This window comes from Pteropus alecto, unplaced genomic scaffold (assembly GCF_000325575.1).
Source record: "Pteropus alecto unplaced genomic scaffold, ASM32557v1 scaffold17, whole genome shotgun sequence".
NCBI classification, from domain to species: domain Eukaryota; kingdom Metazoa; phylum Chordata; class Mammalia; order Chiroptera; family Pteropodidae; genus Pteropus; species Pteropus alecto.
In genome coordinates, this window is record NW_006440645.1 from 2,263,442 (window position 1) to 2,280,201 (window position 16,760).

General features: G+C 44.5%; 1 protein-coding gene across 1 annotated transcript in view; it reads right to left on the reverse strand.

Annotated features, from left to right (window-relative positions):
* The window catches only part of PRSS12 (serine protease 12), an 80,928-nt gene that overhangs the window by 22,677 nt on the left and 41,491 nt on the right, over positions 1–16,760 (reverse strand). Inside the window, exons 4-8 of the mRNA XM_015593887.2 lie at positions 13,326–13,464; positions 11,184–11,362; positions 8,601–8,751; positions 3,707–3,885; positions 1,869–2,010 (exon numbers count right to left, since the gene is read on the reverse strand). Coding sequence (XP_015449373.2) covers positions 1,869–2,010; positions 3,707–3,885; positions 8,601–8,751; positions 11,184–11,362; positions 13,326–13,464 — 790 coding nt within the window. The remainder of the gene's footprint in view (positions 1–1,868; positions 2,011–3,706; positions 3,886–8,600; positions 8,752–11,183; positions 11,363–13,325; positions 13,465–16,760) is intronic.

Here is a 16,760-nt window from a genome sequence, read left to right on the forward strand (position 1 = left end):
AATGGATGTTGTTATTATTTCTGTAATAAGAATATAAAGAGATCTTTCTACCTGGCGTGAATTTTCCGAATCCCTTTCCTATGCACTTATTTATTAAGTTTACTTAACAAAGTAACATTTTAATAAATAAAAACAGTATTAACCGTTCTAAGATCTCCTATTTTGCTGACTAATCAAGTTGTAGTTAGGAAAGTAATTAACCTAACCACCACTTCGACTTTATATCATTCTTCCACAAAGTACATCGCTCTGATTACCAGCCTTCCGTATCAGCAACACAACAGATCACAGCAAGTCCTCTCACTTGTGATTTCCTTTGTAAGAAAAACCCAGATTCAACAACCTTTCCCATTCCCAAAAATCCTGTGTAAACTAAAAAGTAAATGTAACAGATGCCTGTTTTAACACAATCATTTAGAACTTTTACAAAAATTTTTGAGAATATTTTAGAACAATTAAGTTCTGATATGCTGCAGATGCAAGAAAAACTGAATGGATTTGTGTAACAAAATAAAATATGGAGAAAATACCAGTGTTACTCATTTGTTTTCCTTAATAAGGAAAATATCAAAATAGTACATAATGGTATTTACGAATCTAAATCTGTGAAAATGAGATATAGTCTTCGGTCTAATGGATTTACTTAAAGATGAAATGACATTTATTAAGTAATTCTTATTAATCAAATATCAATATTTATTTGGCAGGTATGTCATATCCTTTGCCTCTGTAAGTGTAACTACACTGCCCATGAAAATTCAAAATACTGAGCAATAACAAGCATTTATATCTTTACGATAGCATTATTTATAGCAGAAAAAACTAAACTTACCTTAAGTAAATTATGGTATAAACATTCGATAGATATTATGCTGTCATTAAAAATTATGACTAGTAAAATAAAGGTTAAAAATATGGATAGAAAAATTGCATATCTATTACTAGAGCTATTATAAAATTATACACACAAATTATAATAATAATAATGATGATGTAAGAATGAAAAAATAATGGGTAGTTTTTATTTTTCAAACTTTTGCTAATACAAATTTAAAAATATATACTTAAGTGTGGCCATGCCTAGCTTGAATGTAAGCACATTTTTAAGGTTTAATGAATATTGCAATTAGCTCGATCTCAAGGCAAAATGAAATAATTTTGCCGATTTTTCAAGCATGACATAGAAATCTGGACAACCTCAAAGAAAAGGCATTCATGGGCTCCATTCAAATATTAGCTCAAAGGCATCAAACTGCAGTTACTTTAACCAGCATAAGCCTTTGCTCTGGAATGCACGGTATGTGTGACATGAAATATATTGCCCAAAGTGCACTACTCAGTGTGAGGTCAAGGGTGAGATCCAAAAGTCACCTCACAACAAGAAGGCTGTTTTTCTCAAATAAAGTGATAATTATCATTGCTTTCTGAGAAAGGGAATAATGTAATCCCAGAGCACTTGACACTGGACTTCTCTGCAATTTTAGAGACAATGATGTCAGAACTAACAACTACCAATAGCAGGTGTGTGTGAGAATAAAATCGAGCATTCACAGCACACAGTCTTACTTGAATCGACACAAAGGGACCTAAAAGTCACCCTTGGTTCGAACCAATTATTCAAGAAGAGGGGTGGGGGAAGGAAAGGTAAATGAGAAAAATAGCACGACGTGGTTATTCATCATCATAGAAAATGTTACTGTTTCCCATTTTTGTACTTCCAGGTATAGAGGAGACAGGCCGGTAGGTAGGGAGGTAGATGACAGAGAACGTGTAGTTTTAGTATTACAGAGATTAACAAGTGAAGACTACAAAATCAGACCTTAAAAATATAATTTGGCATCTAGCTGCCTCCTATCAGTGGGCCTTACTTAAATCCCAGCTGTCGGCAAACCACATATGTATTCAGCTCTGTCCAGCCATCATCGCAGACGGTCCCCCACTGTCCCCTGTAATACACCTCCAGGCGACCCTCATGGCTGTCTTTCCCACCTGCAAGTCTGAGGGCCCCATCTGTGAGAAGAAGGAGACAAAGATGAAGCAAATCAATTCTCAGAAAAAGGGCAAAACCACATTTTTATTTCACTAGAAATATCACCATATGTAGGCCTCTCTCTAGGCCTTTTGGTGAATTATTTCGAGACTGCAGTCAACGACCTGAGGTCACTGGATTGTTTCTGAGTATGATGTAACACATATCTGTGCTAACAAAACATTCTTTCTTTTTTATTTGTACTCTTATTCCCTGAGTGGAAAAATATATTGATAGCATTCCAAAGTAGCTATTTAGATATCTCTGGATTAAACAATATTTGGGAAATTTCCTATGGCTTCAGTCTCAAGTCTGAGCAGTATTAGTTATTTAATCTTAAAAAGTAAAAAACAAACAAACAAACAAACAAAAAAACACAGTAACTTAGAAACAATAGAACATTTTAACTGCAAATGAAAAATAATAAAGTACAAGGACAGACAAAGCTATTCTGGTTTAAGAATGAGTGCTCTATCACGTCAATGCATTTATTATTCCCTAGGTGTTTATAAATTATAAAAACCGAGGCACAGGCCTCGCCTTTGTTCTTTTACTGATAATACAGACCTGAATTTGAATCTTACGAACTCAATGACTCAATGGATCTTTAGTTCCCAGAGAATCCTGTAAAGCGATTCTGGGCACATATACAATAAATTTATCCCCTAAAAAGTAGATTTAAAATCCATTTCCATCCTAAATAGTCCAAACACCCCCCAAATAAAACATAAATAATCTTGGGTAAAGGTCATACTTTTCCTGAATCTCTAGAATCTTTTAAAGCAGATGCAGGTCTCTGAACAACAGAATCACTTGTCATATTTACTATCTGCAAAGCTCTGTTGCTGTCCCAGCAACAGTGCAAGACTATCTCATTTAAAAGGCAAAAATGGAGATTCACGCTGATGACATGCTCTGGCTTAACGTCTCGTGTCAATTTCATATTTCTATTGTGCGTAAATGTGTCGCTCTGCTAATAAAAGCAACAGCGTGTATAGAGCTATGTAAATAAAAAGGTATAACTTCAGCATGTCATCAGCACTAAAAAGTTTTTCTTCTGATTTTTTTTAAAAGAAAGAGAAAAACTCAAATTTTGTTTCTTCAAATTCTTTTTACTACAGAAACAACAGATTCGTGATGACCCAGTTTCTCCTGCTTGTCCATTTCCCTCTTCTTCGTCTAAAACATGTAAGAACACACACGATGCACATCCCCCAGCACTCAGACAGGCCTTCCTTACAGCACATGACACATCCTGACAGCACGCAGAGACCCGGAACAGTCTGAAAACTGCGCACGGCAGAGCTAGCTTGGTTTCTCTGGGAGTCCGCCTCATCAGGACCCCGGCGATGCAGTTTTAACAGCTGCACACATACTCTGAGTGTCAAGTGTAAAGATGTAATGTCTGAAGTTTACCACCACACACTTGATTACTATGTATTGCAATAAAGTCATATTTTCTTATCCAGCTTTACAGGGCTGTATAGCCTTTAACTGACAAATCCAGAAATATCTATGAATTAAGGAGACAGCGTTTTAATGCATAATTTGTTAGTTCTTGTCGTTGTTATTGTTGACTTGGGGGATCTATCTGTATGCTCCGTTAGTCATATTATCCAAACTGAGAAAGGGGACCGGAAGATCAGAGCCGCTGGGTCAGAGGGCTGAAGCTCTTACCCGTCAGAGGGGTGCAGGACACGCCGGCGTCTTCCTTGTGGCCACAGTTGTGCTCTCCCCACGAGCTCTTTGGACACTGCTCGATAGCAAGCTCGTTGCCCGTGCAGCGCACTTCATCCAGCATGACCGGGCCGGACCCTTCCCCAAAATGCGCGCGGCTCCACGCTTTGGCGATGCCGCTGGACAAAGACGAGAATTCGGGTTAGACGCCGACTGCTGGCCTGACCTACTTCCTTTGCCCCTGGTAAAGGTCTGATGGTGATTATGCCACACTTGCCCTCATCAGTTCACTCCGCAGGTCGCATGTGACTTGCCGCATGTTGTTTGTTTGTTGCTCTTTATATTCTCGACCATCAGAATTGTTTCCAAGGCTATGAGTTATGCCCCGAAACTTACTTTCCCTTTTTCCATTAGTAATGGAACTGCAGATTTTTAGGAGGGCAACTGCTGAATAGAATAAAAAACACATTTCTCAGCCTTCCCTCCTTTTAGATGACTATGGTCATTTGTCTGTTGTAAAACGTACATAAATCTATCATTTTAAATATTTTTAAGTGTATACATAGTTTGGTGGCACTAAGTACGGTCACACTGCTGTGCAAGGATCATCGCCATCCATCTCCAGAACTTTTTCATCGTCACAACTGAAATTCTGCAGCCATTTTAGGTGACTAAGCTTTGACCAATAATATTTAGTAAGAAGTGTCATGTGTCACTTCCAAGAAACGCCCTTGTTTCACTTCCTCCTTCCTCCTTGTTGAGGTGATGGCTGGAGCTTGAGCAGCCACCTTGGGCCCTGCTCTAGAGGAAACTGATTAATGCCAGCAGATATGGAAACGAACTTAGAGAATACCGGAAGCTGGAGAACACAGGAGGAGGAGGCAGGGTGACTGACGCCGGCCATGGGGAAGCCAGAAAGAAACGTCAGTGGGTACAGTACACTGAGCCAGGATTAGGTGCAATGAGAATACCAGGGAACAATATGAGAGAATATAGAATTGATCCCAAACTCGTAACAGAAACAAAAATAAATTCCAGATGGTTTGAAGACCTAAATATTGAAAGAAGGAAGGGGGCGAGGAGGCAGGCAGGCGAAAAAGTTACTAGAATAAAAAACAGTTCCTATAACCTTGAGGGGCGGGTAAGACTTCCTGAGCAACATTACACACCCGGAAATCAGAACACAAAAACTAAAAAAGTTAAATTTAATCACATAAATTTCAAACTGCTGTACAGCAAAATGCACCATAATCAGAATCAAAAGGCAAACAAACTGACAATCTGGAAGAAGTATTTGAAATATGTAACAGCAACCAAAGGGGAAAAAAAAACTCCTAGAAATTAATAACAACCAAAACAATCTACACACACACACACACACACACACACACACAATAGGACAACAGAGAAGACCAAGCTGTTCACACACACACAAAATATCCTGGCAATGGACCGTATAAGATGCACAACTATAATGGCCAAATTAAAACAATAATAATGCATTCATATCTGTCACATTTTTAGATAGTTTTCAAGATTAGTATTATTTCGACACAATATTTAAGCTGAAGGTTACAACTCAAAGTTTTTTAATCCCAAGAAAAAATAACAACCAACCTTAAAATCACTTACTGGCCGAGAGTGATTCGAGACAGGCTGGGCGGAGTAACTGAGGCGTACTGTAATTCGAGTGTGTTAAAGATAACGTATGCACTCTTTAAAAGAGCATGTGGGTGTTTTATTTTCTTCCTTATATAGTTCCACATTTTCCATTGTTTATAAACATTATTTTAATGATCACGAAAATGTTTAATTGAAATAAACTCATCAGAAAAAAAACTAACGATAAATTAGAGGACAAAAAATTTAGGAAACTATAACACAAACTAGGTTTTCTAGCTCATTTTCGAGGTTACTCAAATTGAGTGATAATATTTACAGATGCACACACTCCTTCAGCCAGTCACCGGTGTTTCCTGATGCCGAGACGGGGCTGGCCTTCTGGGGGATCCCCAAGAGCTGACGACTGCCCTGTGAGAGGTCCTGCAGCGCCGGGGGGAGCACACGGGGCTCAGGGCTGGGAGGTCAAGGCCACGGAGTCGGACAGTGCTGAGCTGCTCTCTGCTCTTCCTCTACGGAAGCTGCGCCCACGCCAGCCCTGGCCGTTCGCGCATGGCAGCTGTCCCCGTGTCACCTGCTTTCTCGGCCTCTGACCACAGGACACACGTGTGGAGGAGAGGGGCTCTGATACAGCACGGTGCGATATTCACTTACTTTCTGTAAAGGCACGTGACCCATAAAACAGCAAGCCCCATAAACACTGAACTGATTCTGTCTGATCCTTATCCAAAACATTCTTACACGTATTTAGCTAATCAGATTGTATTTGGATAAAGTTGTTGTTTTTTTTTCCACAGAAAAAGACCAAATAAATAGCACCATCTGACTCACTCTCCAGGCCCAGCAACTACTATGAAAAGACAGGCTGAAGCGAGGCCATTGTCCCGTGCAACCTAATTATGTTAGGTGATAAAAGATGGGTCCTTGAGCTACGGTATCAGCTTCTGACACTTGTACCCTGTGGATAAAAGAACTCGTTTTTAATGCTCGGTCCCAGACTTCTCTGCGGAGAACCACCGTCCCTCTGCGAGAACGGGACGCTCACCGGCCGCCGTGCTCGGTCCCATGACGTCGTGAGCACTAACTCATCCACCCCTCCCGCAGCCCCGTGCCACGGCCCCAGATTTGCAGACGAGGAACCCCAGGCCCGGAGTTAAGCGGCTTGCCCGCGTCACACGGTCGCCCCATGGCCTGGCCTGTCTGGCGGCCCAGCACAGAGGGCGCTGCTACCCTCCCGCCTCCTGGGCCTTTCCTGCGTTGTGCCCGCCGCACCTCACGCACGGCCCATCGGCGCACCTTCGTTTTCTGCCAAAAGTTCACTTTCCTTTCTGTGCTGCCCTCGTCTCTCAGTCGTATATTTGTATTTTTTAATTAACACATGGCTATTTGCAAATAGTGTAACATGACAATAAAAATCCTCCATTGGGAGCCATTAACCTCCAGATTCTGGCTCTCACAGGACCGCGTGACTTCTGGGAAATCTGAGAGGTTCGCCATCCTTATAAGGATCTTAAGCAAGGTCTCTTTCCTGAGCAGTAAATCCACGTACCAGGTTATCTTTATGGTAAAATTTATAAAACATTTTGAAACATTAATAAACAGTAAAATAAAAGAGCAAAGAAACATTTTTTAAAAAAGCAATCTGTACCAGAAGAATTTTATTCTGATCACTCGATAATGTAGTTTTATATGATAACTTTAGAACCAAGAATAACCTATGAGGTGTTCAAAATTTTGAAATTCCTATGCACCTATGGCATAGACACACGATAAAACATGATGTCATAGTCCTAGCTATGCTGTTAAGAGTTTTGAAAGACATAAAGTGCTTTAATGTTAAGTGCATAAAAGGAACTCTAATTAAAATGCGTCCACCTGAAACTTCATTGTGCACATATGAATTCTCGAATTCAATTTTCTAAAATCTGGCTGCCTCCTCGCCTGCTCCTCCTCTTTCTCCGCGTTCTGGGTGAATCAAATTTCAGTATCTTAAGTACAGTAATTCTTCTTAAATTTAGGAAGCTTGCCAGCTACCAAAATCTACAGACGCCATTAAAGGATCAGGGTCAACTGAGACAGCACCTCACAGAGAGGCTGTACTCACGACTGCAGGGAGGCATGACGTAGTGCTCCTCTGGGAATTCAACATGGCAAGCACCACCGAGACAGAATCTGCTCAGAACGAGCCATATATCGAGACGAGCAACGATCCAGATGTCAGCCATTAATCACGTGCCACTTAATCTGAAAGCACTGTGCCTTTAGGGGAGCAAACCGATTCTAGAGGAAGAGCAGTTGTAGAATATTGCTTTAATGCGAATTTGTGAGAACTACAAAATCAAGTTAAAGAAAGGCTAATGGACGACGTCTGCTGAGAGCCTCAGAGCACTTACACAAAACAGATCTAAAAGAAGTGTCCACCAAGCTGGGGGGCCAGCTGCTGCGCAGGCCTGTGGAGGGCCTTTGCTGCCTTGCGTATCTGGGGACATTTTCCATTCTCATCACTTCTCCAAACATGAATCTCCTCATGCAGAAGACAGCAACGAGCTACTGCTTGAGAAAGATGTAAATGCCTAAGAAGGAATCCACACACAAGGCAGCATTAAAGCAGCCTTCCTCGTGAGTCTATCTGTAGAGATGTAAAATACAGATTCTTTCTGTGTAACAGACTGCTGTTTGTCATCATGGTTTCTGTTTAAGAGCTGTTTATGCAAGTGAAAAAAAAACTCGCTCTCAAGAGAACGTGACATCACCCATGGAGGCCGAGGGAACATGGGTCCTCACACGGTCTGTGTCACACACACTTCGTCTCCCTACTCGAATGGGCATCACTCCCCTTGGACAGTGATGAACACCTTTTGTTCTAAGCACATACCCACCAAATGAGGAAGCAAAGGTCAAATTTTAGACAAACTTCGAGGGAGAAACTGGACTTTGGCTGAAGCCCAACAACGAGTTTCCCCATGTGACTGACAGGTCGCTGTGGCTGACAAGACTGGTCACACCCGAGAGTGCTGTTAAGACTGCTCGGGAAACGCATCACAAGATTCTTCGGGATGTGACATCAACGGAACTCAGGTACAAACAGGTGAGGTACAGGGCAGGCCAAGTTCTCCCCAGGGAGCCTGTGGCCCAGCACCGAGGTGGAAGTGAGACTCTTCCTGTTTGTTGAGGAAGTAAACATGCAGTTTAAACACATGGCACCTGCCTTTGGGAATGGGAACAACAGATTCAAATGCTTAAGCAAAACAAAACAAGGGCGAGGGAAACAAACCTCAGGCCCAGCTGCCTGCAGATCACTTCTGCATCTGCGTCGTCCCACTGGTCGTCACAGACGGTCCCCCACTGCCCAGCATGGTAGAGCTCCACACGGCCCTCGTGCACACTGCTCCCGCCAGCAAGGCGCAGGACAGGGGACGCGGGACCTGGGCCGTGGGAAATGAAAACAAACAGCCACGCTTTACACAGCGATGAGACCAGGTATTAGCCTATTTCTCTGCCATTCTCAGTAACTAGATAGTATTTATTAAGCCACTTCCATCAGATGGACATATATACACATGTCCAGTATCTTTTATGATCATCTCAACCAATTAAAATACTCCAACTTGAATTATATTCACGCGAACGGCTCTTAGGAAGTAGTAGTCTGAGTTCTTCCTTCCCCGGCAGCCTCAAGGGACACACTCCAAACTTCAAACTCGAGAATACCATGAGAATTGTGCTGATGACACTGATTGTTTTATTTCCAGTAACTTGAGCATTACCGACCTGTCATCATTAAGAACGGCACTGACGTCTGTCCCACACTTGTTCTCAGTACAGAAGTGTGTTCGCATCTGTAGAAACCAAGTCGAAGTTAATGTCTAGCACGTTACGACAAGCTGGTGGACGGCAGGCTGGCAGCTTCGAACGCGATACGGAAATCCCTTTGGGCCTGCATCGGCTTCTGCTCGTTGACTCTGCTCAGAGCCACCAAGGCTCCCTACGGCAGGTCCCGTCCCCGTCCACGGTGCCCTCGTCGGCGTCTGAATCACTCCACTCCTGGCTCGTCACTCAGCTACAGCCACACTGTCTCCAACACACCTGACGTTGGATCCGTCTCAGAGTCTGCACACTCGCCAGCGACTGTTCCCACAGCTCGTCACAGGGTGCCTCCCTCTCACTGCCCTGTGACCCGGCTGACGCAGCACCCTAGGTAAGGTGCTTCCACCACTGCCTCGCGTGTCTTCCTTAGAGTGTTTACTTTGACATAAGGTTGTCCTTGATTTGATGGTTTACATGTCAACTCTCTGCCTCAACTGGAACTGAAGACAGAGGGTGCCCTTCCCTGTCACTGTGTCTCTCAGGCTCCCCCCATGGAGAAGGCACTGACTGAGTGGCTGGCAAGTGACAAAAGCCACCCACCCAAGGAGGAACGACCAGCACCGCCACCGTTCACGTGTGTCCAGCAGCAGCCGGGAGGCGCCTGCTTGTGTGCGTGGTGCCCTGGAGGTGCCCACCACCCAGGACGTGGACGGCGAGTGCAGACGGGAGGTCGCCGGGGAGGCCGCGCAGGAAGCCAGGCAGCTCGCCCACCACTGGGCCTGGGCGCTGCGTCTCTTCAGGAGAGGGCCGGCGGGTGACGGGTCTCGGAGGCAGAGGTGGCGAGGTGCGGCTCGAGGACAGAAAAGCACCAGAGCACAGCACGGAACGCGTCTGGGAGACACGAGGCAGCCTGGGTTTTCTGGGACAGAGGACTAAGGTGGCGGAAAGCACAGAACGGGCAGCACTTACCATTCGTAAAGGGATGAAGACGGGTTAACTAAGCACAACTGTCCGCGGCATTGATATTAGCTTACCATTAACTGATGGCTGACTTATGGTAGGAAACAAATTTGCATAAATTATTATGCTTATTTTTCCTTTAAAAAGCTTAGAAAATATAGAAAAATGATTTTAAAAATTGCATAAGTTTTTCATTATATTCTTCCCTGCCGCCCCTCATCCTACCACCATAGAAAAAACAGCAAAACAACTTAAAATCACCTACGACCCAGAACCATGACGGCATGTTACCCAACATTTTTTAATGTTGTGTTTTATTTTAAAACATGCGGTTTTTCTGGTTGTATAAGTAATGGTGAAAATATAGAAAAGCTCATCAACATCCCACATCCTCCCAACAGACACGCAGAAAGCGTCTGCAGGAGAATTCGGAGATGGAGCTGACCGTGCCACGCAGGGACCAGGGACACCCCGGCGTTTCCGCTTCCCTTCGTCGCCCACGGCTGCGCTCGTGCACGAGTGTCTCCTCTGTAGGTCCCGGGGCGGCACCGGACGACACGATGCCACACGTGACATCCCACCTACAAGGCCCTGCTGCTGGCCGCCCCGTGCCCACGACATGGCGCTTGGAAGCCCTTACCCCAGGCAGCAGCTCATTTTATGGACTGTGCTCTCTACGACTCAAAGGAGGCCGCTGGCGCCGTGATCGTGTTTCATTCCGTAAGCTGAAAATATGTTGTTATAGTTGCTGTATTTTACACTTGCTTTTAAGATGATTTTGTTTTGATTCTATCCTGTTTTCCACGATGGATTTTCCATATGAAACACTAAAAAAGTATTTCACAGTACACAGTATAAAATATTTCTGTAAACAAATTAGATATAATAGAAAACATGCTAAAAGCGAAGTCGAATGGAATTCGAGTGGTTAGACACACTCCCCCTGAAGACTATTTAATTAGACTGTAGAATGCGATGATTCAGACTTCGTCTGGATTTAAGCCCTTGAGGAAGTGATTTAACGAAGACACTCGTATCAGCTGGAACCCTGTGGGAAACAGTGAAGTGCAACAAGAACGAACACTCTTACCCTGGGAAAGGCTGCACGTGACGGCGGCTGCCATCTTCTGAGGACACGGCCCGCCCCGCCAGATGTCTTTTCCACACAGCAGTAAACTGTCTTCGTCTCCGCGGCAACGAACGTGGCTCCAGTAAACGGGAATAAGGCCCAGGCTGGAAAACGGGGTTTGTTTTGCGACGCCTTTTCTTCTGGAAGTACAACAATCGATGTTAGGTTTACCAGCTGTGGGCGATACTAAGAGGGGACCTGGGTGGCTCTGTGGACAGGGTGTGTCATGCGGCCCAGTGCAACCTGGAGTCTAGTCTGGACTCAGCTGCAGATCACGCTAAACCGCGAGTCTCTCCAAGCTCTGCCGTCTGATGACCGCAGGCTTGCAGAGTCTTTCCTGCTCCAATACCTGCTCCGGCCACTTAGCCAGAGTTTTCAAAATGATTCTTATTACTCCATCTAAGCAAGATCATAGCAAGACAGACGATCCAACCACATTTTAAGACCTTATATATAGTACATGCTAGCAAGACTTTGAAACCAATTAATAAAATAGTAACATGCAGATAAGCTCTGCTTTTAACTCATGTAACCTACATACTTTCACAAGCAACCTCTGATATATGCTAAGTGAAATTATATTTTAAGAAGACTAACCGCTTATCTGATTAACATGGTAACCCCTAGAACTGTCTCCATGGAACAGCTTCCATGAACCACACAGTAAATATTTGGAGTATATCTAAATTACAGATGTTTCTTAACAGCAATAAAACTGGTTGCTCTGCTCCAGTTGTGCAATTCTTTTTTTTCTTTTTTTTTTTTTTTAACAACTGCTCAGAGATGCTGTAAGCAACTGGACTGAAGTTTACATTCGCAGAATGATAGTCTGCACCCTTTCATCCATCAAGACTAGCAGTTCCCATCTGCGCTCTTGTTTCTTCTATGTGAGGGTCTCCTAGGAAATGTCATTCTCCCCTGACTCTCAGGGGTAATAAAAGCACGTGGAGATATGTATATAAAGGAAGACGCTGACACCAGCCTACGAGCTGGTTACATCTTCAGGCCCTGGGAAGAAAGAGCATCAAGTCAACATTGTCTGAGCCCAAGACCCTCATGGATGAAATCAGTAACTTGCATCCCCAGACAGCACAGCACTTGGAGGCTGCAGCCTCCCCCTCCTCTCATGCCTGATCCACGCCGGCACTGATTGTTAAAAATGAGGTAAGTAATTAAGTACGTCAACCCCATTTGCTGCTCCAATGGCATCAAAAGTCTGAACAAAACCTACAGGCCTTCCAGGCTGCCGTCACGAAGTCACTAACCACTCGCTCCCCACCGGCCCAGTGGGAGGCAGGCAAAGGTCGCACTGATTTAACTGGGGCCAACTCACCTTTCCACGCTTATCATCGTATTAAATATTATCACTCGCTGATTATTAATGCAAAATATCTGTACATTGCAAACCTTCCTTCAGTCTCTTAGACCTGCATTTTTCCTAACAAGCTATCTTCTATGCTTTTTAAAGATCTTTGATGATAAAGACCAAGAAAAATATACAGCATGTGTACTTAGAAAGCAGAAATGAGAAATAAAAACAGAATAATAAGAATAACAACCAAAACAAAACCTTTTTCCCCGAATTGGGGAAAGCCTCGGGCACGGGCCCAGAAGGGCCGGCCTGGTGGAAGTCAGCGTGCCCTGCTCCCCATCCTGACGCGGAGGAGCCGGGAGCCCCGTGGGATGACCTCGCATCACCTGGGGAATGCCTGGACATCACCCTGGACCCAGCACGGGACAGGAGCACGGATACCGGCTCCTTCACACACAGAAAAATGGGGCTGTGGGTGGCTGAGAGGGGAGAGTTAAAGCAAATGACAGTGACCTCGGGCTGCGTGGCCGCTGAGAAATTACAGTTCTAGAATCTAATTCCCCGCTTCCCAGGACTAGATAATTATTCGGTTAAAGGCAAAGCCCAAAAGGTGCTTTTGCCCTCCGGCCGCTTAACATCTGCCCATGTCCTGGTCGGCAGGGGGGTCATGTGTGTGGTACATCTGAGGACCTAACAAGGAAGAGGACTCAGGCCCCCCAGCTGGTGCTGACGGGTGCCCCCACCACTCCCAGATAGTCGCACACCGATCCGCTCGAGGCTGGGGCACTCACCCCAGCTGCAGCTGGTGACAAACGACCGAGGCGTCAGCGTCATCCCAGTGGCTGCTGCAGACTGCGCCCCAACCTCCATGGGCGTACACTTCCACTGTGCCTTCAAACTCATTTCTGCCACCACGAAGTCGTACCGACCCTGAAGTGGAAAAGAATCCCCAAACCCTTTAACAGCAAAGAATCATCCGAACGTCCGAACCAGTCTTCGTGTACATGCCCCCCCCGCGAGCCGGACAGGGGCCCAGTCAGAATGACTGGGCCTTCACTGTTCATCGTACGTCCTGCTCTCTTTAAATGAGATGTTAGCGGCTTTGACGTTGTTTTTAGTTTTTTGGGCTTTTTTTTGGTAATTAACATGCTGATGTCAACATTGCTCATTTTTTATCTAGGCAAACAGAAAGTCCAATTATAATTTTACAAGGGGCAAAGTGGAAGCGTATGACTAACGCTTGATACCGCGTCCCAAGTATCAGATGACGTCACACAGGGAGTTATCACTTACGTATCCCCTCATCTTCGCATGAGGTCATGGCAGTTTTTTTTTTGGTAATTAACATGCTGATGTCAACGGTGCTCATTTTTTATCTAGGCAAACAGAAAGTCCAATTATAATTTTACAAGGGGCAAAGTGGAAGCGTATGACTAACGCTTGATACCGCGTCCCAAGTATCAGATGACGTCACACAGGGAGTTATCACTTACGTATCCCCTCATCTTCGCATGAGGTCATGGCACAAGAGCAGAAACAAAGTCCTACGCTCTGCTTGTAGCTCAGCTGGCATTGCCTGTGCTACATCTTCCTTCTACCTGACTTGTTCTTCCACTAAAAAAGAATAAAATGCTTTCTCCCTCGTACTCCAAGTAGTAGTCATGACAATTCCAAAGATTATGTCTAGGATTCCAAAGAAGTGTCAGTGCTGAAAACACGGCCTGTCAGCGTTAGGGAAGCTGCCGCTAGGTCGAGTGGCTGGGTGTACTTGGACTCCCCGGAGACTCCCTTCTCCTTACGCTGCACCCCCGCGCAGCCCCCCTGTAGTTCACGATCCTTTTCAGTCTCTAAAAGAGCGAAAATTTAAATTCAAGCGCCCCTGGAAAACAGCATTTTAAGTTCTGTTCATTAAGTGCGGGTCGAGGCCCTGGATTTCCCTTCTTCTGTTTGGCCCTGGTTTGCAGAGCGGGTGCTGAGGGCAGCGACTGGACACTTTAAGCAGAGATGGCATCAAACTCAGACAACTTAAGAATTTCACACAATCCTGTGAAAAGTCACTTAGGATGGGCTTTATTCCATGTGTAAAGAAATTAAGAAATCAAGTTTTACCAAAAAAATTCTGGTATATTTTGCAATGTTCCAAATTTATTATGTATGGCTTTAAAATAAGTTTCCAAAAATATGAGATTCACAAATAATCCATTCGCTTCACTTACACTAGCCTAGTCACCTGTCACTGTTACTTTCCACATCATCATCCTTAAGAACGGTAACTGTTTAAGACGAACATACCCTAAATATGTTTACATACAAGCACATATTTCTCATGACAAATATAGCGTCCTTCAATTCAAACAAAGGGCAAATGACAAAGCATGGCGCTGCCGAACCCTGACTATGAAGGGGAGACAGGGCACGGTCCCCCGCACGGCAGATGACACCAAAACCGTGCGCATATTCTAAACCTCTTAAATCCGGACTGAGCAAGAGGAAGCCTGTCGAGCTCAGGGAGGTGTGAACTGTAGAACGTTTTTGTGTAGATCATGTCTGAAGAGTTTAACAGAACTTTAATGATTTTTTAATCACAAAATCTCTTCTATAGATACCCACATAGTATTATGCATATCAAAAATGCCAGCAGTTTATTGCAAGGAATTCATTTTTTTACCTCAAACAAACATTATTTGAAATAATATTTAATCTACTGTCTTTATTAATACTCTGCCCACCAAATCGCTCACGTCAAAGGGTGGGAAGAAAGTTTCTAGCAGTGAAAACAAAACTGGAACTCTACTTATACAGGTTAAATAATCATAATAAAATGTAAAAGAGTGTCTCAACCTCTAAAGGCTATCTGGAAGAAACGATGCACACATATCATCTCAACGATTAAGGCGTTTAGAGATGAGGAGAGAACTCTGCACAGAGCACGACTGTGACCGACGTCGGTCAACGGCCATGACAGAGCTGGAAATCGCTTCCAGCCAACCCCCAGCCCCGCCATCATGTCTCAGAAGCTGCACACACCTCGAAAGCCAGAGTGAGTATTTCCTAATGGCATATAATTCTATAAAGTTCACAATTCTTCTGAAATTTTTTTGAAAGAGCATTTTAAAAAGCAGTATAATAATACGCTCCAAAATAATGAAGCGTGAACGTACCATTTACAGTATATACACTTAAGGCGGGTGGTAGTTTTGTTTGTTTTTAGTTTTACTTTGTTCTTGCTTCAGTTTTCTCTTGGATCAGTTGACGTGGTTGAGACCTTAAAGACTGTGACTCATTTCCCTCAGTTTACGGACGGGGAAGCTGTGAACCAAACCACCTGAGCAGCTGCAGAGCCACGACCACCGTCTCCCAGGTCACCCCTGCTACTGTCTCCCATCTCTGAGCCCGAGCAAAGACCCTGCAATGTAATGAGCACCTGTTACTACTCTAGCTGTCACCCTATGCGTTACGCCATGTTAGCTTTCACCGTTCCGTGTGAAACACTGCAACGCATCCACCGAACATTAGAAACTCACCATCAGAAGCATGAGACAGCCTTCAGCGTTTCTGTGCCAGACAAACAGGACAGAATGCTTTCTGTCACTCTACACTTGAGGCCGGATCCTCCAGGGGGGCCGATGTGTCCCTGGGCTGTACGAATGTGTGGGTAGACCATACATTGCCACAAATTTATAGGTGCACGGATTACAAGGTGGAGAAGGGGAAATATCTTTAGCTCGGCGAAAAAAAAACGAAAAGTGTGAAACAATAAACCAATCCGCAAGGGTCACAGTCTGGCAAACTCACAGCTACAGCCACCCTGCTAACAACGACGTTCCGGACAAACTCCAGACCAGGGACTTTGTCGGGCGCATCCCGCTCAGCTGTCATCGCCGTGTATGATCTAAACTTGATCGCCCTCCCCGTTCGCATGCCCTACTCCAGCCGAGCATTCTGCCCATGCTCGCCGCAGTCTGGGCCCACGTCTCCGGGCCACACCCAGGGGACCGGGGCACGCTGTCTTCAAGTCTCTCGGGTGCTACTTTGACGGAAACTATTCTATTCCAAATAGTCCTATTTTTAAAATGTGTTAATAATAATAATTTAAAATGTGAAGTCTCAGACAGAGGTTTTAGTCAACTATAATAGGCGTAACAAATTTACGGACCAAAGCAGCAATAGAAGAGTCTGGACTGTCAGGCTATGTGCGACAGCGTGCCAGAGAGGGGAGTCCGCCG